The sequence below is a fragment of the Indicator indicator genome, chromosome 21 (genome assembly GCF_027791375.1).
Source record: "Indicator indicator isolate 239-I01 chromosome 21, UM_Iind_1.1, whole genome shotgun sequence".
NCBI lineage: Eukaryota > Metazoa > Chordata > Aves > Piciformes > Indicatoridae > Indicator > Indicator indicator.
This window is the reverse complement of record NC_072030.1, coordinates 18,046,619-18,061,303: the sequence shown is the minus strand read 5'-3', so window position 1 is coordinate 18,061,303 and position 14,685 is coordinate 18,046,619. Positions and strand designations below refer to the sequence as shown.

At 48.0% G+C, this 14,685-nt stretch overlaps 1 protein-coding gene across 2 annotated transcripts in view; it reads left to right on the top strand.

Moving 5' to 3' along the window:
• The window catches only part of SHANK2 (SH3 and multiple ankyrin repeat domains 2), a 276,747-nt gene that overhangs the window by 126,529 nt on the left and 135,533 nt on the right, over window positions 1-14,685 (top strand). For both annotated transcript variants that reach the window (XM_054390349.1, XM_054390350.1), the window contains one exon: window positions 5,833-5,908. In XM_054390349.1, coding sequence (XP_054246324.1) covers window positions 5,833-5,908 — 76 coding nt within the window. The remainder of the gene's footprint in view (window positions 1-5,832; window positions 5,909-14,685) is intronic.

Below are 14,685 nucleotides of genomic sequence, written 5' to 3'. Positions count from 1 at the left end.
CTAGCCACAGACCTCTGTGACTGCTGAATTGGTGAAACTCTCTCAGAGATACCAACAAGCACCCAGCCAGGGTCAAACCACCACGGTGGGGAAGAGGGAAGAACAGAAAGCTTCATGTTTGGGGATGGTGTAAATTGCTGGGTTTAGTGTGCCAAGCTGAAGGGCAAAAGGGAGGACTGTGGCTCTGACTTTTGAATTATATCCTTTTTCTTCATTACATTTGGGTTGAAAAAGCATCTCTTTGGATGCAGATATATTTCTTCTTGCTGGAAATTGGCCTGGAACAGCCAGAAACCATTTCTTGCCTTCTGCCAGCCAGCAGAAGAAGAGTGTTGCAAGAGCAGCAGTAAAACCTCCTGTCCCTTTAACTGTCAGGGCTCTGTGGAGGGTGTCTGCTGCTCCTGTTGTCTCTCCAGTGCCTTACATCAATTAGGCTGTTCCACATTCCTTTCCTTTGTTCATCCTATGGAGGTGTGGATCATTCCAATCCCTTCCCAGAGCTCTGGCAGGCAGTCTGACAACATCCCCACTGGCAGAGCAGTTTCCTAGGAAACGCGGCCGGCGGCCGAGCTGCCCTGCGAGGAGCAGCAGGAGGAATGAAAGCAATGAAGACAGTTGCTGTGGGATTTCCCTCCCTCCTTCCTTACTCTTCCAAGCAATATTGACTGTGTAAACAATCCACTTCCAACAGTAGTGTCAGTGTGGTACCCTCTCCTGACGTGCCTGCAGTGGTTGTGTGCTAGCAGTAAGAAGCAGAGCAGGTGTGGTGAGGTCTGTCTCTGTGTGTTACAGTCTGGGGTTTGTTTGCCTGCTTCTCATGGCAGTCATGATAATGTCTGCAGGGGCTGTTGGAGTCCTGTGGTCCATTCTGAGACCAACACAGCAAAGCCATAAGGAAGCCACATGCACATTTCTTGGTGCAGGAAAACTACCACTCCTCCTAAGGTGGAAGAGGACAGGAGGAAAGTGGTTTTCACCTGCATCTTCTTAATGCTCACCTGGTTTTGAACCCTATAAACTACATTCTGGAGTGTATCCATCTCTGGAGACATTCAAGGTCAGGCTTGGGGGGCCTCTGAGCAGCCTGGTCTGACTGGGGATGTCCTTGCTTACTACAGGGTGGTTAGACTGGATGCCGTTTGAAGGTCCCTTCCAGCCCAAACCATTCTGTGGCAGGGTTTGAGTCTGTTGCTTACTGAAACATTTGCAACAATAAATGATTCTAATAAAGGAGCAGTGAGGGCTTTGTTATTTGTGTTATCCGTCTTGCCCAGTGAAATGGATTATTTCTGCTGCACCTCCACTGCCTTCAGTGGAGAATGGACCAGGAGAAAACTTGCCACAATAGTTTATTGCTTGCAGACTTTTCTATGGCTCTCATCACAGCAGGACTCAGTGCTGCTGGGTGGCATCTTGACTGATGTGAATGAAAGCTCTTAGGTGCTTTTGGCCTTGTTTGTGGTTGGTTGTTGAGGGTTTTTTGCTGCTTTCTCTTTTAGCAGAAAGTGGGGAGTTTTGTGGCCATGTAGTTTTCTTATGGAGAAACAGTGTCAGTAGCTCTGGAGGGAGCTTGCCTTTCCACACCCATGGCTGTTCCTCTGTGAACAGCAGAGCAGTGCTGTGAGAAACAAGGTGTTCAATGTGACCTTCATCCTGATGCTTCATATCCAGCTATGTCCTTTTGCTGTAACCCAGAGATGGATAAAAGTCTTTAGAGAGGAACTCTCCCAACCAACTTTAGGTACTAGGAGAAAAAATGCAAGGGAGTAGCTCTGGTGACATCTTGGCTTCTCAAGGGATCCAGCACTCCTTTTGCTCTTGCCAGGGTCAGGGAAGCAATCCTACTTTTGCAGTTTTGGTTTCCCTCCCAGAGGAACCTTTTGTCTGACCCAATACCTGATGCACAGCTGTGGTTGCAGATGCTCTCCTCAGTCCCAGTGCAGTGATACCTACAGTGCTAAGAGATGTAGTGTGAGGTGTCCCTGCCCATTGCAGGGGGGTTGGAACTAGATGATCCTGTGGTCCCTTCCAACCCTGACTGATTCTGTCATTCTATGTTCTCCTGTCTGGTGTCCAGGTCTTCTTGCTACTCTTTCTAAAAATCTGGCTGCCACCAAGTTTAACAAGAAATCCTCAGAGGATTCCACAGGTAAAGACTCCACAAATGGTGGGAGGTTCATGAATGAGTTGTAGCAGTGCTAACTTGCTCCAAAGCACTCTAATATTTAGAAGTGTTGCTTTTCAGAGAACCTGGAGACATAAGAATGGGTGAAAAATGGTTACAAACCCAGCAAAGCCTGAAGCATGGCCCTTGGAGGTGGTATGCTGTGTACAGCTGGAATTCAGAAAAGCATTTCTTAAACTATTGCCTGGAGGTTCTTTGTAGTCTTTAGTCAAATTAAAGAATAGAATTTTATCTATTTATATTTTTTTTGCCCCCAGTATCCAGTTCATTGTGGTGGCAGATTCCTGGTCCTTCCCCCTCCTTTCTGGATGCCTGTGCTTATGCTGTGCAATAGGACAGACTGGAATCTGAGTCAGAGGTTAAGGAAAGAACTTCCACAGCAACCTGGGGAGCACAGCACTTGAGTGCAGGGATTTGTAAGGCTGCTGGCTTCCCAAATAGTGTCCTTTGACTCTGAGAGCAGACAAAGTGGGGAAAGTAGCAGGGTGGGAGAGGCAGGGAGCAGCTAGAAGCTGCAGCTGGGGAATGCTGGCTTTGCAATCCTGAGGAGCTGAACAAAGCTCTTACTGTGCCTTTTCCCCTCCTGCCACCCACCTGGTACCCCTTCCTTGCACTGATAACACCATGCTGCAGCAAACATTCTGCACAGCAAGCATCTGCTCAAGCAGGGGCTTTAACATTGCCAAAATATTCTTCACCATATTTTGTTCTTTTCATTATTTTTTTAAAGCAACTTCTCAGGCCAGTGGTGAACTCTTTAAGTGCAGCACAGGTTGATGCTTTTCTGTGTTTCTTCTGATTGTCACCTGACATTCATCTGATTTTTAGGACAGTGTGGGGAAAAAAAAAAGTGTTGCTTGACAGGAAAGAGACTCACTTCACATCCCAGCAGCACATACTGGGCTTGGAAAGTAAGTTTGTGAACTTAGCAGCGAAGGCATGAGCCACATCACTCCCTGCACCCCTTACAGCTTGGTGAGAGGCACAGCCAAGCAGTGAGTGTCCTGCTTTGGGTTAGAGCAGAACTAATTCTGCTCAGAGCTGTCCCTGCCCAGCTCAGGCTCTGCTCCCTGAGGCACTCTGCAGTTCAGGGCAGGCTGACACAGCCAGGGGCTGCTGCTAGCAGGGAGAAGCTGATAGGCAGAGTTCCTGCTGAGGGCTGGGCTGCAGAAAGCCTCTGCCTGAGCCTTGCTTCTGGGCACACCGAGGGCACTGCCACAGCTTGTGCCCCACCTTGGGGGACAGGAAGTCAGAGGTGGCAGCTGTGGGGAGCAGCAGCCAGGACAGGTGTCCCTCAACTGCCCAACAAGGGATTGCAGCCCATCTGTGTCATATTCAGTATCAAACTGAGGGATCACCAGGGTCAAGCCTCTTCTTCGATGCCTGCTGTCCCAGGAGGGCTCTGTGCCTTCTGCCTTGGATCCTGATCAATATGTTCCTCAGTTATGTTCCCCAGTCCAGCTCCTGAATCCAGTTCTCATCAGCTGCTGAGTCCAGTCTGAGACTTCCAAGTGCAACCTGCAGGAGTATTCCCACCCATAACTCCGCTGTATTGTGTCTGTATTTGCGTGCCAGCTGTACTGGCTGAGGCCAGGACAGATGCATTTTGCCAACCCTTCTTCCCACAGTCTGCCTCCCCTCCTTGGCCCTGTTTAAAGCCTGTCATCCCCCACTGATGTATTTTTGCCTCCCTGCAGACTACCACTTGGTCAGCTGACAGCAGTACCTCTCAGAGTAATTTTTAACATCCTTAAAAGTTGTGACATGGAGATGTTATACCTTGAGGGCTGTGTCTGGCTTGGAGAACTAATCAAACTGTTTGGATGGAGACAGGCTGTCCTTCAGTGAAAAATTCCTCAGCCATGCAGATGAGAATTTCATGGTCACAAGCTAAACCAGGAACTCTTCAATTTAATTTTTGATCTATCTCAGCCTGATTTAATGTAATGCCTTTGAGGACCAAGCTGCAGATGGGCAGGACTTTCTCCTGTCTCAGGAACTACAGGTCCTGCACAAGTGTCTTCCCTGGGATGAAGCAGCCATGTGCCAAGGGGCTGCACTGAAGCAGGAACAATAAGTAGACCAAACTATGATTGTAGTAAAGGCTGAGTAAGACTCAGCAAATGGATCCATATGAAGAGCAGTTCCTGTCATGCATGCAGCTACTCCCCTTTTGTTACAGTTCTGCTTTGTTTGAATGCCTTTCTGGAAGTAAACTCCTGGGTGTTCCCTGTCCTTCTGAGAAGGATGTGAGCATGAATTAACTCCCTCCTCTAGAATCCTTCTGTCCTTCCCTGGAAGTGTGATTTTTATAGAGGTATACACACAAATACAGCCACAGCCATGCAGGGAAAGCCTTTTCATCACCCCTCTGGTGTGCAAACTGATCACCCAAGGAAGCTCCTGCACCTTCCCCAAGTGCCAGGTTTCTTGGTGCTCCTGTAGGTGCCTATGGAAGGCAACAAATAGGAGGGCATCTTTCCAACTAAAGAGGAGAGATGTTGAGCTCTGCTGTTCTACAGATACAGTTCTAAACTAACCACTTGAAGTGGTGCACCCATGTCAAACCAGTGTCAGTGCTGGGGAGCTGTGGAGGTGCTGGCGAATGCGACACTCCTAGCCCCAGAGACTCATTTCATGCTGCTCCCATGAGAGCATCCCACGAGATGTGGGAGCTCCTTCAGTGGCATAAATGTTTTGTTCCTAACAAAAGCCATAAATATCAAAATTCAGTGTATTGGAGCTATTAAATGCTCTTTCTTTCTTTTTTTATTTTTTTCCTTTTTTTCCCCAGTAGATATATTGCTGTACCTGATTCCTTTGTTCTGTGTGTTTCCCAAATAGGAGATGTCTTCAGGGTTTGCATCTCCCAGTTGTTTGGCTTTGTTTGCTTTTGCTGTGTAATGGCAACACAAATCTCATAGCACTACTTCCTGTGAGGGTTGGAGGATGATGATGAATGTGGGCAGCCTAAGAACACTGAAGGAATAGGTCTGGGGTTGTGTGCACATCTGTGTGCTTAAACCAAACCCACTGCTTTGCATTCTTCTGCCTCTTTGCCCAACCTTTCCAAAAATGTGTTGCTGGTTTGCCTCCCCCTTTCCTCCCTGTCTCCCCTGCCTGTCCCCCCTTCCTTCTTTTCCCCATGTTACCTCTTAGTCCATGCTATGAAAGAACCAAAGCTTGGACATGAAAGGTTTTGCCACTCTGGATGCAGGTGGAACTTTAGCCTTGAGAATGATGTGACAGATGTTCCACAAGAAGCTCTCCACACTCACTTGATGTGTCTGAGATGCAAGAAGAAAGTCTCAGCCACAAAGTGTTTCCCAGCCCCCTTGGGGCCATGTTATTAACTGCAAGGGACCACACTTGGACTGTGGGGGTGGTTGTCCAGGGAGCTGATGGAGTCTCCCTCTTTAGGGAGACTCAAAAGCTGTCTGGACATGCTCCTGGCCAGCTGGCTGTAGATGGCCTTGCTTGAGCAGGGGGATTGGGCAGGATGATCTCCAGAAGTCCCTGGGTTTCTCTGAAGTACTTTAAGTTTCCTTCTATTGATGTATAGCAAAGACTGGACTTGGAAAGTGCAGCTAGCAGCAGCCCTGGGTTGATGCAGGAGAGTTACCACAAGTTCTCTGTTCTTTGTGCAGAAACACGAACAGATAGAACAAAGAAGCTGTTCAGACACTACACAGTGGGATCTTATGACAGCTTTGATGCTTCAAGGTAAGAATTTTCCTCTTTGGTTGCAATTTGTTTACAAAACCTTTCTGGGTTTAATTTAATTGTTACTGTTGGCTTAGACTCTGGAGGGGGAGAGGGAAGCAGATTACAAAGCAGAGCTTCTCAAGCTACCGTTCTACATCTCTGCTGGGTTTGATCACAGCTGACTTTTTCTTTTCCTATGGGATGTGTCTACAAAAGAAGCAGTGAGCAGTGAAGGACTGGGTATTACTGTTTTGTGTTCATGAGAGGTGAATGAGCTCAGCACCTCACAGAGGCAGGCAGCAGCATGTCCCAGCTGCTTCTGCAGTCAAGAACCACTTCAGCTGTTGGGTACTTCACCAGGTCAGGCCTTCTATGTCTGTTCACAGCATCACACCTGCTGGCAAGAAAGGCAAAACAAGATGCTGTGCTGTGTTGTTCTGGGCAGTGTCTTTTAGATCCTGAGTAGGAATGAGGCTGTTAGAAAGGAGGACTTCAGGAATGAGATTATTTATTTGCAGTTTGCCCTGAGTGTTGCTGATTTTTTTTTTTTTTTAAGCAGGTTCTCCTCTGTTTGGACAGAGCCAGCTTCCCCTAGAGAGGATGGCTTTTAAAACACAGACCCTCACTCAGCTGGTGGAATCATTGTGCTTCTCTCCTGCCTGACTACAGCTTGGGGTTTTTTGTTTTCAGGAAAGCCACCTTGTTTTGGTAGGGGAAGTTAGAAGTGTGTAAAGCAATGGGGGGCAGTTCTGTGCTGGGTTTCTGTGCTCTCAATCCTCCTTCTCAAGGTAATGCATGTTTTTTATGCCAATCATCCAGTCTGGGGAGGAGGCTGGAGTAGTTTGGATACCCAAGATGTCCTCCTGTGTTCCTCAGGGTCAGTGTGGAGCTTGGAAAGGCTTGGGGCCAGCTGGTTGTCTGTAGACATCAGTCCCTGCAGCTGGGATTTGAAGAGTGTTGCTGTGCTGGAGGAAGAGGGAGGGTTTGGTGGCACAGTGGAGGCAGCCCAGGCTTGTGGCCTGGCTGCAGATGTGGTGTCCTGGGGGCTCTGAGCTTCCTGTTACAGAGTGTGGTGTGCTGTCTGCTGTGGCTTATAGACCAGAGAAGCTCCATTTCAACATCTTGGATGTTCTTTTCCTTGTGCAGCCAAGTGAGCAGAGCCTTGCACTGCTGGGCAGTGGTGTCAGAGGGCAGTGTAAGGCTGGAGCTGTTCCCTGTGCTGGGGAACAAGTCACTGTTCTGCAGAGCAAGCTCACAGCTTCCTGCTGTCCTCTCCAGGGCTGGCTTTTTGCAAGGGTCTTTGAGTGATCATTTTTCTCTCAGGTTCAGAGCCTTGTCTCTGTGCCTTGGTTCTAATAGGTGGCCTTGTTTCTGAGAAGCTAGGGGCTGTGGCCACAGCAGGTTGCCTCAGACACACCAGATGATCCCATCTCTAAGCCTGCTGCTGCTTTCTACCAGAAGGTTTTTTTTTTTTTTCATCAGAAAATGTCAGTTCCATCAGCACCTTTCTTTTGGGTTTGGTTGGATTTGGTTTGGTGGGTTTTGGTGGTTTGTTGTTGTTTTGTGGTTTGTTGTGTTTGTGTTGTTTTTTTGTTGGTTTTTTTGTTTTGTTTTGTTTGGGTTTTTTTTTTTTTTGGGGGGGGGGGGAACTATTGATTCCAAAGCATTTGGATTGTTGTCATTGTCCTTTTCCAAAGAAAATTCTTCTCTGTTCTTGGGAGAGGACAATAGGATCCTGCCCTTCTGCAGCTGCAGCTCTCTGTCATTTAGAAAGCAGGAAGCCTAAAGCCATGTTCAGACCCAGGACTTGCAGCTCTTCTCAGTGGTGCTCCAGGATGGCTTTTATCCAGTGAGCTGTTGGGGGTGCATGGATCATACTCTGGTTTGGGGAGATCATGACAAGTGTGTGAGATGTCTGGGGCTTGGGGGAGATGTTGCTGGTTTGTTTTTGGATTGTTTTGAGTTTTTATCCTCTTCAGGTCTTGGGCCTCTGCAGTGCAACAGCAAAACTCCCCACAAGCTGCCATTATCTGCTTCAGGACTGCAGCTGAGCATTATTATTGAGACATTAGGGCTGAAGGGGTCTGCAGTGGTTCCTGGTTCTGGCATTGATATTGTCTGAGCAGTGAGAGGGAGAGCAGCAGAGTTCTGAGAAAATCCAAGTTGTGAAGAGAACTCAAGGAGAGGTTCCACAGAGATTCAGAACACAGTGGAGTCATTTTGAAGAGTGGTAGTGGAAACTGAGGCAGGGGGGAAGGTAGAGAAGGTAGGGAGAGGGTAGAATCAATGGAAATTCCAAGCAATACAGTGGCAAGGTAGACTTGCTTAACACACACCCCTTTAGGTAAAGTTCCATAATTTCAGCCATTTGTGTCAAGTACCACTAGAAAAGCTGAAGAGTTGGCTTTGTTGTCCACTGTTCCAAAGCTGGTTAGCTGCTGGGAAAGGGCAAAAAAAAAAGAGCTTGTGTCTGAGGTGCACTGAATCCCTTCCTGTAATGAGGTACCTCCAGAGAACCATGCTGGGAGGTGAACCTCCTCTCCCATCCTTCCCAGAGGTGGCACATAGTGAAATGCTGCTCTGCTGCTCTTCTCCTGAACAGCACAGGGTTTGAGAGCTGCTGTGCCCTCAGGGGTGTGAGCCTGCAGAGCAGCCTCTTGTGCATGGCACTGGGGGCTCTGCTGCTGCCTGCCTGTTGCTGCTGAAGGAGGAGGATTTGCACTGAAGACTTTGATGGAGATGAGTGTCTTGTTAGTGTGGCCAGGATGGGGGTTTTAGGGAGGAGGAGCTGTGAAGTGGCAAGAAGATGTCAAACTAGCAGCACTTCACGGCATTGCTGCTCTGCTTCCTTTCTCTGTCCTTGCTTCCCACCATGTAGTAACCCAGGTGTACCTGCTGGCAGCTAGATTCCCCCAAGCTCTTGTCAGATGGCAGTGGTGCCTCTGTACTGAGAGCCCTGGAACCAAAGCATTAATAAAGCTGATCCAGCTCCTTGCTGGAGATGATGTGGGCGAGTGAGGGGAAGTGTCTACTCCCTTCTCTTTTTTCCTTTCCCCTCTCAAAGGGCAAAAATTGCTGAGCAGAAGCACTCTGTTGAGAGCTCTGTATTAATGGCCTTATTCACATGCAGGCAAATACTTTGTGCATGGCATAAATGTGCAGCTTGAGTAATGGGGGTTCATTAAATCTGGGGCAGCTTTGCATAAGAGATCCCTTATCCATACATTAATGCTCCAGGAGGATGGCTACTATCCTTACTCCTACCTGGCAAGGCAGTGAGGCTTGCTTGCCACTGCCAGTAGCCACTGAGTGTCAGACAAATGCCACACCTGAACCTAGCAGGACTGCTTTAAAGGCTGAGGGGATGCACGAATTCTGTTGTGCAAAAAATGGTCCAGCTGCCACGTGCTGCTCCTGCTGGCATTCCTCTGCATGGATTCCTTTACTGCCTTATTAAAGCTTTTCAAGAGCTAATTAGTGTCAATCATTTGCCCTTCATCTGGTGCAGGTGGACAGACACTGGAGGGAAGGATGGGCTTTGCTGCAGTGGTATTCATGCTGGAGATGTGGTGCTGAGGGGTGTGGTTTAGTGGGGACCTGGCAGTGCTGGGTTGATGGTTGGATTTTAAAGGTCTCTTCCAACCACAATTTTAAGATGAGCCTATGGCAGAAGGTAAAGTGTTTATTGCAGATGAGCAGGTGTCAATGCATGTCCCTGGACACCTGTGCCAGGCTGCAGCACTGGAGGCTGAGTTGGCAAATGGGATGGGGAAAGTCCAGCCATCAACCCAGCACCACCATGGCCCAATGTGCCATGGCCACACCTTTCTGGAACACCTCCAGGGATGGTGACTTCACCACCTCCCTGGTTAGCTTGTTCCAGTGCCTGACCACTCTTGCAGCAAAGATTTTTTCCTAATCTCCAACCTGGCACAATTTGAGGCCATTCCCTTTCATTCTGTCTCTAGTGGACTGGAAGAAGAGCCCAGCCCCCACCTCACTCCAGCCTCCTTCAAGGGAGCTGTAGAGAGCAATGAGGTCTCCCTCAGCTTCCTCTTCTCCAGAGTGAAACACCCCCAGCTTCCTCAGCTGCTCTTCCCCAGCCCTCTTCTCCAGACCCTTCCCCACTGTTAGATTTCCTGCCTGCTCTGCAGCTCTCCTCTACCATTCACCTTCACATCTTTTTCCTAACCACTGTAACTGGGACCAGGCACTGCATGGGGGAAGCTTTCCTGGTGCCTTTTCCTGACATCCCACAGCTACAGCAGAATGAAGACGTTCACAGGAGAGGATGTAATAATCGATAACCATTTTCAAAGGCTTGTTGCCACAAAGTTAATGATGGCACCCACTTGATTTGTCTTCTGGTTCTGTTTTCCTGGATGAAGAAAAAGAGGAAAATTGGATTGTGTGGTCTGGGAGGTATGTGCAAAGAAAGCTTAATTAAAAGCTTCACTCATTACCCCTAATGCCCCTACGTGGAGTCAGGTGGCAGCATCCACATCTCACCAGCACAGAAGCTGACAGAAGCAGCTCCTCAAAAGCTAATTGATAGGCAAACACCTGGAAAAGAAAGATCAAGAGAGTCTTCTCAGCTGCACTTCCCCCCAGTTCTCTGTGGATGTTGCCACCTGCATGGGTGGGTGGAGCAGGGCAGGCTTTGATCCTCCACAGCTGGGAGAGCCTCTTGTCTGCCCTGCAGTTGAAGACACCCAGAGCTGTAAGGAAACACTTCTGGGGGTAGACATCTGGGTGCTGCATGGGGTCTTCATGATTTAAGGGTCTGGAGAACAGGACTTAAGAGGAGTGGCTGGAGGGACTGGGAAGGAGGCTGAGGGAGGGAGACCTCATTGCTCTCTATAACTCCCTGAAAGGAGGCTGGAGTGAAGTGGGGTTGGTCTCTTCTCCCCAGTAGCAACTAATAGGAGGAGAGGAAATGGCCTGAAATTGTGCCAGAGGAGGTTTACATTGAATGTTGGGAAAAGATTTCTTTGCTGCAAGAGTGGTCATAGATTGCAAGAGGCTGCCCAGGGAGGCAGTGGTGTCCCCATTCTTAGAGGGCTTCAAGGAGTGTGTGGCCATGGCACTTTGGGACATGGTTCAGTGGCTGTGGGGGTGCTGGGTTGACAGCTGGACTTGATGATCTCAGAGGTCTTTTCCAACCCAGATGGTGCTGTGGTTCTGTAAGATCTCTGTTTGGGTTCTTTGAGGCACAGAGGAAGGGCAGCACCAACCAAACTCTAGAAAACAGAGAGTGTAAGAAGTGTTGCTGTGTGCACTGCTCTGCATCTCTCACATTACCTCCCTGGGCTTGCCTGATGCCGCTTGTGAGTGCATTGATTAGCTGTGAGGGTAACAGTCTGAAAGTGCTGAGCTGCTCCATGTGTGAGGCACAAGGACAAGGGCAGCTCATTCTTAACACCTTGTGCCTCATGAACTTGAAGAACCTAATTGGGTACAATTTGGAAATTACATCCGTGGTTAAGCAGTAATTAAGGCATTGTGGATTTTGTGGAACAGGTGGGGATGTGAAATGTGAAGTTTTTAATTTACAGTTATTTAGTTTCTAATGAAAATAATTTTACTTGCTAATAACTTTGCACTTTGCCTCTCCTGCTGTTGTGTGCTGCCACGGCACAGAAAATATTGAAAATAATTGCTGAAACAGGAGGTAAAAAGGATATATTGTGTGTGACCTGTGGTGTCTCTTCATTAAAATCCACAGTGTGATTGGAGGAAGAGGCAATATTCGAGTCCAACACATGCTTTGAACAGGGAGTGACTGCTGGAACATGCAGCAAAGATCTCCTCTGGGCTGGATTTCCAGAATGCCTCCTGTGGGCTTGAACACAGGCACCAGAAATGGGCTCTCAGAGCCTGAAAGGGATCAGGGAGGCTGCTGTCAGCCATTGGCTGTGCATTTGTAACGTGGTTTAGGTGTTTATTGTGGTTTATTGTATCTAGCAAAGTACAAAGGAAGATGTTTCCTTTTTTGCTGAGCTGTGTGCTGATCCTTGTCAGGTGAGGCTCGCTCTGGATTCAGTAGAACTTTCACAAATTGCAAGGAGTGGTGGTAAAAACCAAAACCAACAAAGAGCTGATGAAGGGATTTGGATTTCCTTGGCCAGCTGAAAGAAGCGAACTTTGAGAGAACAACTTCTCCCTCCAGGGTGGTGCCAGCCACTTGGCTGGAAGGGTCTGTGGGCTGAGAGGGCAACTGGGGTGGTCCTGCCCCTGCTTGGTGGAAGCTCCTAACTGACTCTTCTGCCTTGGCAAGCAGAAAAGGTTAGAGTCAGGTTGCATGTGCAGGAGATGCACAATTGGAGAGAATCAAGAAAATAATCCCTACTTAAATTCAGTTTTTTTCTGTGCCTCAGGGAGTGTTTGACAGTATACCAAAGAGCCATTTTCTGTTTCCAGATAAGGATGGTTTCCAGTGGAGTGTTTTTCAGGCTGGAATCAGCAATGATCCACATGACACAAGCTTGGCTAAATATACTCTGTGGTCCTGATAGCTTGTGTCTCTGTACTGTAGTGTTTTAACTCATGGAATAAGTCATGCTTTAAGACAGGGGGGTGTAGGTACTGTAATTGTGAAATGGAAGCCAGATTTCTTGGCTTTGCCTCCATCAGGGACATGTGCTTCAACCTTTGTGTTCTTCATACAGATCTTTATGAAGGTCTTGATATTTCTACTTCCTTCCTCAAGTATGGCTGGTAGCAAAGTAGAAATTCTTGCTGTCTGGAGGAGTCTACCCAAATGATGGCTGTGCTGAACCCAGCAGTGCTCAGGTGTTTTGTCTGGCTGTGTGTAAATCTCTTTTATTTCCCTTTCTCCATCACTAAATCATTAAAATCATGGAGATTTTAAACCTGAACAATTTGTGAGCCTCAGAGTGTTAGGGAAGGTACATGAACAAGTCTGGTGTGTAATGTTTAGTGTTTGGATAAAGAAAAGCCAATTTTAGATTGATTGGGGTTGGGGGGGAGGAGCCTGAAGTTGTTATGCTGAAGGTTGTAGTTCATGCAGAAGCATTCTGCACTGGAGAGGATGTAATCTGTATTTAACTTTGTATGCAATGAATGTTGGGCTTCCACAGCCCAAAGTCAAAGTACTGTGTGCCCTCCTTAAGTAATGAGCTATTGATTTTAAAGTTACTCATTTTAGTACCATGAGATGGAACTAGGAATGTTCTGAGAACTCCTCTTTGAAATGGATGCTGCTCAACTTTCAGCTGGAGGTGGGACAGAAATGGACTTAAAAAGTGTTACCTACTGAGATTTGGTGTGTCACAGATAGTCAGCCTCAGGTAGAGCTCCTGTGCTCAAAGCACCTGTGAAGAAATGCCTTTTGCGTTGCTGGAGCTCAGACCTCTCAGCAGTCTTGGAACATACTCTGACCTTGATTTGCCACTGGGAGCTGCAACCTCTATGCATTCAGTTGCTGAACCACTTCCAGGACCAAAGACATGCTGCCAGGAAGGTTCATTGTGAGAAACTTGGACCTACTTTTACCCTGGGCACCACTTTGCTTGCCAGGACCAGGCAGGCTATGAGCAGACCTCCAGCATGTCTCCAGTGAAGAGAGCTAAGAGAACCTGGTCCTGGCAAAGCAAACACAAACAGTACTGCAAACACTCAGAGGTTAAACTTCTTTCTCCCTTTTCTTCCCCCTTCTTTCAGGGATGCAAAGTGAGTTTGCTGGGAGCAGGGGTGTGGAGGTTGCAAGTTTGGTTCATTTGCATGCATGGTTTGTTTTCCATCCTCTTCCTGCTGCCAGCTCTCAGCTCCACAGCACTGGGGTGCAGAGAATCAATTTGCTATCTGTGATTGCTTTAACCAAGTGTGCATTGCTTCTGCCATCAGAGGGTTGCAGGTCCCCTTCTCCTAGCAGGTAAAAGCAGAAATGGCTACCTGTCTGATTTTTACAACCCCCCAGTTCTGCTTTGCAGGCTGTGAGGGGATTTTCTTTGTGTAGCACATGACTGGAACAGGGTATCTGGCATCTGTATTTGTCAAATGACTGAGAGCAGTTTGTGTGTTCTGTGACCAAAAATCCATGGTAGCTTCTCCTCCCCTCCCCTCCCCTCTCCTCCTTTCATGTAAGCCACACAACTTTGTACAACTGTGGCAGTTTAGTTTTTTCCACCCTGTGTCTAGACTGAGGGATGGAACTGGGTAGTTTGTGTGCAATGAATGCACTGCATGTGTAAAGAAAAGCAGAGGTGGTCTTCAGACTTCTCATCTGAACAGCCTTATGTCCTCACTGCATCCTCTACACTAGGCTGAAGTGAGGACAACCTGCAAATGCCTGCTGCTGTCCTGGGTGACTGTGACAGGACCCCAGCTGCCTTTTTTTTGCGTGTAGATGCCCAGAGTTGATCAGGTGAACACATCCCAAGCTTTCTGAGCACTGCTTTTGAAACATCAGCCTTCCTCTTTTTAAGGAAGGATATTGGCAGTTGTTCTGGTTTGTCAACAGAAAGGAAGGAATCAGAGGAAGGTTTGAGGAGTACCCAGCCACAGGCTCCTGGGTGCTGTATACTGATGAACTGAGATGAGGGTGGGGTTTGGGTAGTGGAGAGCAGCAGGGCTGTGCTTTGACCCAAGCACTGTACAGAATCACAGAATTATTGAGGCTGGAAAAGATCTCTGAGATCACCAAGTTCAGTCTATGACCTAACACCACCACAGCAGCTAATCCATGCCTCCAAGTGCCACATCCAGACTTTCCTTAAAGACCTTCAGTGATGGTGACTCCACCACCTCCCTGGGCAGTCCATCCCAGTGCCTGA